The sequence below is a fragment of the Syngnathoides biaculeatus genome, chromosome 3 (assembly GCF_019802595.1).
Source record: "Syngnathoides biaculeatus isolate LvHL_M chromosome 3, ASM1980259v1, whole genome shotgun sequence".
NCBI classification, from domain to species: Eukaryota; Metazoa; Chordata; class Actinopteri; order Syngnathiformes; family Syngnathidae; genus Syngnathoides; species Syngnathoides biaculeatus.
Genome location: NC_084642.1, coordinates 1,330,752 through 1,337,041, shown reverse-complemented (window position 1 = coordinate 1,337,041; position 6,290 = coordinate 1,330,752). Strand labels below are relative to the sequence as shown.

The following is a 6,290-nucleotide window of genomic DNA, read 5'->3' as shown; positions in this document are numbered from 1 at the left end:
TTTTTGCAAAGTGCCTTCCGGGGTCACAAAGTCACTTTGGGATCTCAATCTTATTGGCCAAAATCCAAACAGTTTCAAGGCGATGGTAACGAAGATGAATGACATTTGTGTCAACTTCTGAATTTGGAGAAATGTGTCGTGAAAATGTGTCTCAAAATGTAAACGCGTTCATTATTCTCGCAGTTCTTCTCTTAGTGTTTTATACAGTGTAAGTAAATATCAGGTTTCAATATGTACGTATATGCGTACATTAGACAGAGAAAGCGAGATGGATAAATATGTATGAAATAACTCGATTATCTATCGTTCCAAAAAACCGGGTCGGGATCGCGCTGACACTTAAAGGTCTCTGTCGCCCTCTGCCGGGAGAGAGGAGCAAAAACCAAACAAAAAAAGATCCATACCTGTACTGTACTTCCATACTACGACTGTACGACCACTACTGAAACATGGAATAATAATATTTGGAAAGGAGCGCAGACCAATATATATAGTGAATAGTTTCTGTAGCCTTTTTGACTCTTTTTCATTTTGTGGAAATGACAATATTGTTGTGATTCATATCTTGTGGTAATATGTGAAACAAGGACACGGCACAGCGTTGAAGTACAACTTTTATTAATCGTGGAATCATCACAGTGCGGGTTTTTTTTTTTTTTTTTGTTACATCAGCGAGTGACTACGCTTCAATTAAGGGGAGTGCAAAACAATTCAAAGCTCCAGTTTAAAATAAAATTTCAAAAATTAAAAAAAAAAAAAAAAAAAGGGAAGACGTGAAATCAAAAGTTCGACGGAACTCGAAGAAGACCAAAAACGGAAGTTTGGAATTTGCACATTATAGTGATATTTTGTGTGTGCGTGTGCTGTTGTGTTGTGTACTATTGTGCTTGTGTATGTTGTATTTTGTCACCACTAGTTTTTAATGCAATAAATTCTTCTAAGGAGAAAAGGGGGGACGTGGGGGGGGGGCTGCATTATCAGAAAATAACCAGAGAAGTCACAAAATTAATAATCAGTCACCTTTTTTTTTTAGCTTTATGAAATTCTTGAACAAGTATATTATTATGTTTGTTTTTGTAAAGACGTGTGCCAGCACACGTTGCATGTGTGTCACTACAGTTTGTTTATGTATTGGCTGCTTCTACACACTGGAATTCAATCGACGTTCCCGTTAGACGTGAACCACAACACAGTCAGCATGTTTAAAATATATTAGATATTAAATATTTGTGGGATTTATAGCCGTTTTATATATATATATATATATATATATTTTTTTTTTTTTTTCAATTTTGGGGCATTTCCGCTCGTTGGTCTGATTTGGAAGCGTGAAGCCGCGCAACGCCGAGGAGCGGCGGCTCCATTCCGAGCGGAGAAAACCCGTTTCGGCCGCTCGTCTGCGGGATTTGAGCGTCGGAACGTCGATCGAGCCGATAAAATTGAGAGCTTCGCCTTTCGCCTTTCGGTCTAGCTCCTCCGACACCGCATCAGTGCAGACGTTGCGCCGATCCGCGCGTTTCGTTCTTTCCTCACTCGTCAACGACATCCCAAGATGCTTGAACTCCTGCGATTGGGCCAGGATCTCAAAGCCGGACCAGAACGATTTCGGGTTCACCAAATAACCGAAGGAACATTTACAGGACATGATCAACCAGCAATATTTATTTTTTTATGGGGGGGGGGTATTACTGAAGTCCTATTTTAATTTTGCGAAATGGTTAACAGTAGCGGTGGTCTCCATGGAAACGGAGGCAGCACGGGAACGTTTGCAAAGCCGCAACCTGAAGCGCCTCTTAAGCGCAAAGACGTACAACAACTCCCCCTGCTGGAGAGCGGTGGGACTTCCTCTTTCAATCGAAGCAGCCGCGCGTGTGAAATCAATAAATTAAGTCAAAACGTGAAAGAGAAGAAGAATTATTCACTCGCCTCTGATCCCGCACGTGTCATACATTATATTACACACAGCTCTTTTTTTTTTGTACATTAAAAACATAAATCATGAAAGAATGTAAGAAAAGAGCAGACGCCGACCGGTCGGTCGGTTGGGTCCCCCTTTCAGTCCTCATCAAGTCCACAAACGCCGCGTCCACTTTTCATATTCATCACGCGATCAAACTCTTCAGCCCTGAGCCGTTTGTTGTGTTTTTCCTCGCAAATCTAAAAAAAAAAAAAAAAATGAACATCTGTTTCCTTTCCAAGGGAAGAAATGCAGATTTCAATGCTTTCATTTTTCTTTTCATGTCAAAAAGAACCCAACGTTGTTTAAATATTTGCAAATCTTTTGTGGGGTGGGGGATTTATTTTAGTCTTATTTTAAATTTTACGACTTTGAAGGGATTTTTTTCGTTGTCTTATGTGAGCCGACAAAACTTTGGGAGGACTTCAAAATTTTTGAATCAACTCCCAAACTTTCGTGTCGCCTTCCTTGTGCAATTTTGGAGGGATTTTGGGACTGTTATTTTACTTGATGCAATTTTGGACGGATTCATTCTTTGATCTGTGGTTTTTGATGAATTTTCAGCATTTTATTTTTGAGGGGTGCAATTTTATTTGCGAAGATTTCATTGACCTGTGCGACTTTTGCGAGATTTATTGTGGTCTTTCTTGAACTTGTGGCTTTTGACGGCCGTTCCTGTTCTCGTTTAGACCGGTGCAATTTTTGAGGGATTCCTTTTCACCCATCCGTCAATTTTTTTTAGCCTTATCCTCACAAAGGTTGTGGCGGAGCCTATCCCAGCTGTCAACGGGCAGGAGCGGGGCACACCCTGAGCTGGTCGCCGGCCAATCGCAGGGCACACGGAGACGAACAGCCGCACTCACAATCACACCAACGGGCAATTTATTTAGAGTGTCCAATTAATGTTTCATATTTTTGGGATGTGGGCGGAAACCGGAGTGCCTGGAGGAAACCGACACAGGCACGGGGAGAACATGCAAACTTCACAAAGGCGGGTCCAGGATTGAACCTGGGACCTGCGAACTGTGAGGCCACCGCTTTTCCAACTGCTCCACCGTGTTGTTAGTTTTTTTTTTTTTTAACCTGTGAAATTTCAGAGTTATTATTACTGCATTGCACTGATGGTGTAGCGGTACACACGCCTGCCCTTGGTGCGTCCAACGCGGGATCGATTCCCGCTCAGTGACGGTGTCGATATCTGCGCTGCGATTGACTGGGGACCAGTTCAGGGTGTAGTCTGGGATAGGCTCCAGCTTTCCCGCAACCATTGAGGATAAGCGGCTTGGATAATGACACGACGTTGTTTGAACCTATTGTATTACTTTAATTTATGGCACTTCAGAGATATTTTCTATTTTTTTATGTCTTTTGAGTGTCATCGGCAAGACTGATGGAGTTTTCAGTAAGAATTGAACCCGCACACGAGTTTTTTTTTTTTTTTTTTGTTAGGCTGACACGTGGGTTGAATATTTTTTGTTGTTGGGGAAACCGTACTTGTTTGGACATGGATCCAATTATTATTATTTTTTTAATTTGCCGAGGTATTTCATCTCCACTCCACCTCCTCCCTCATCCTCATCACTTGCTCTCTCGCATCTTTTCCTTGCGTAAGACTTCCCGGTCAATTCTTTGCGCGACGTCCTCCACCACCGAGCAAGAAAATAAAACACACTTATTGCTGCGTTTCGGACACTTCTCTCTGGTTCTAGAAAATATATTTATGTATACTATATATATATATATATATTTTTTTTTATATATATATGAATGTATCTCGCTTTTTTCACCGGATGCCCTCTCGAGGCGGCGCACAAGGAGAACGACGTCACGATAGGAACGAGAAAGAAAGAAAGAAAGAAAGAAGAGGAGACACGCGAAAGAAGACGCCTCATTGGCTCGCCGGCTGTCCTGCAGTGGCGCACGTGGGGGGGTCGGGGGGGGGGGGGTGGGGTCACCAGCACAGTTCAATGCCAACAAGCCGACTGAATGGCGGCGCACGATGTTAGCTCCCCGCGCTGGCTCCCGAGATTCAGTGAAGTCGAAACAACCGGGACGTCATGTGACACTCGCGGGCCGCACCATCAGTCCTTCGTTCGGTCCCGACCGGAAAGCGTTTGCGCATTTAGTTTGGACTTCGCTTCCAGGCCCATGCACTAGTAGCGTACGTACGACGGGCAATGTTTTTGTGTACCGCTACTAATGCTAAATTTGGTCTACTAGTGCGCACACCCATGTTAGTCGTAAACACTAGTAGCACTACTAGGCCCTACTTGGAGGTATAGTCCATGCGACCGTATCCGCCTTGTCAAGGAAAAAGACACGAGTCGTGAGGGAAAAACTGCACGAGTCCACTCGTGCAAAATCGTACTAGTGGACAGTTTTGCCTCGGTCGTAAAATGTACTATAGTTAACCTACTAGTATGGACCTTAAGTTGAAGATCAAGAATAACACGTGAAAGTGTGTGAAACCTGCCTACTAGTTGGACCTTGTAGCTTTACTCAAACTAGTAGCGTCGTAGTACTAATGAGGTTTCCTTTCATACTTGGCCAAAGGTGTCGCGAGTAGACGAAAAAAAAAAAAAACGTCACTAGATGCGCTGCGTTGAGCAGTCTGCCTGCGTACTAGTAGTACACGGACCTGAAAGCGGATGCCGAGGACACGGAATAAATGTCCAAACGCGTTTCCGTAAGCGTAGAGAAGAGAAACATGCGTCCAACACACACGAGTTACGGTGCTAACGTGTTAAAAATGTCATGGCGTGGGCTCTAACGGCGTCTTTTTACGTTTTGTCTATGTTTTCATTCGTCTGGTTTAATACGATGAGATTTCCCGACGAGTTAAAAGTTGCCGCAGGATCGGTCCGCCGCCCCGCCCGCGGATCACAAAATCCGCGGCGCCGAGCGGTCGTTGGAGACGGTCTTGCGGAGTCGGACGCCCCTCCGGATGGTGGTGAGCATGTCGCCGCCGGACGACCCCTCCGCCCCCTCGAGGGCGTCGCCGAGCGGCGTCGGGTCGTCCGGCAGGGACGGGAAAGGGAACTGGCCCTCGCCCAGGGCGTGAGCGCCGGCCACCAGCTCGCCGATTTTCTCCACCAGGCTGTGCCGGTTGGCCGCGATCATCTTTTCCTCTTCGGAGCCGGCGCCGGGCCCCGCGGTTCCCTGTTGCCGGGCGTAGACCTCCAGGGCCGCCCCGGACCCCCAAGCGGTGTTGGGGAGGCTGAGGCGTTTGGGCGACGCCTTCACGTAATTGAGCGCACCCTGGGCGTCGTCCACCAAGAAGATGCACTCCTCGCTTCCCACCCGGACCGGCGCCCCGCCGAGCCCGGATGAGTGGGCGTCCCCGGGAACGGTGGGCGTCTTGACGGGCACGATGGGGGGTCGGATGGGGATGGGGCCCGCGCTGGAGAGGGTGCGCCTCACGCCCGGCTTGGTGGACGGCGTTCTACGGATGGTGGCGGTGCCCGGGGTGCCCGATCCCCCGAGGGGGGGGGCCACGTGGCCCCCGGGGCCCAAGACCCCGCTGGGCACGCCGGCCGTGCTGGCGGGCCGCTTGGTCTGGATCATGCGGCGATAATTCTGGGCGATGTTGGAGTGGCGAGGGATGGTGGACGACTTGTCGAAGTCCGTCTGGCCGTCGGGGCCTTCGGGGTCGCCGTTCACCGAGTAGCAGTCGTAATCGGAACCTGAGACGTGCAACGCAGACAAAGGATTCGATTTGAAAATACAAAACTTTTGAAGGATTTATGGAGGTCTTTTTGGGGGTGCGGGTTTTAACATTTGCCGCTTTTGGGAGAGTTTGACAGTTGTCATGTTATCCAGAGTACTCAAACGCGCGCGCAACTACGAGACGGCCGAGGACCGAGTGAGCGGAGGTCCACGTCCACGTGCGACCTGAAATCTTATTTGCGACGTTGCGCTGCCAGAAAAGTTGGGAAACGGCGGCCGGTCTCACCCTGAGAAGGGATGGTGTCCTCCGAGCAGGAAGGGGTGGTGGTCTCGGTGCTGTACCCGCTGGAGTACTGCAGCGAGTCCCGGCTGCTCTTCTGCTGCTCCGCGCTCAGGCCTCGGGTCAGAACCATGGCCAGGTCGCTGGCCACCGGAGACGCTTCGTCCCCGTACTGGGAACCCCCCAAAGACACGCAAATTTCTCAGCGACCACGAACGCAAAACATGAAACGACGACCACGGATGCCAGATTATGACTTTTTTGCTCATTCTTATCATCTGCAGTAAAAAGGTCAAATTCTCCCCCCCACCCCGGACCAAAAAAAAAAAAAAAAGGCGGGAGGAGCGGCAAAAACTGTACCGAACCAAAGTGCATTTCTCAAAATGA

At 48.1% G+C, this 6,290-nt stretch overlaps 1 protein-coding gene across 6 annotated transcripts in view; it reads right to left on the bottom strand.

Annotated features, from left to right (window-relative positions):
• Positions 1–3,353: 3,353 nt before the first annotated feature.
• Positions 3,354–6,290, bottom strand: part of mtss1lb (MTSS I-BAR domain containing 2b) — a 36,921-nt gene continuing 33,984 nt past the window's right edge. For all 6 annotated transcript variants that reach the window (XM_061813519.1, XM_061813520.1, XM_061813522.1 and 3 more), the window contains 2 exons: positions 5,910–6,075; positions 3,354–5,640 (listed from right to left, as the gene is read on the bottom strand). In XM_061813519.1, the coding sequence (XP_061669503.1) occupies positions 4,838–5,640; positions 5,910–6,075 (969 nt within the window). In that variant the 3' untranslated portion in view covers positions 3,354–4,837. The remainder of the gene's footprint in view (positions 5,641–5,909; positions 6,076–6,290) is intronic.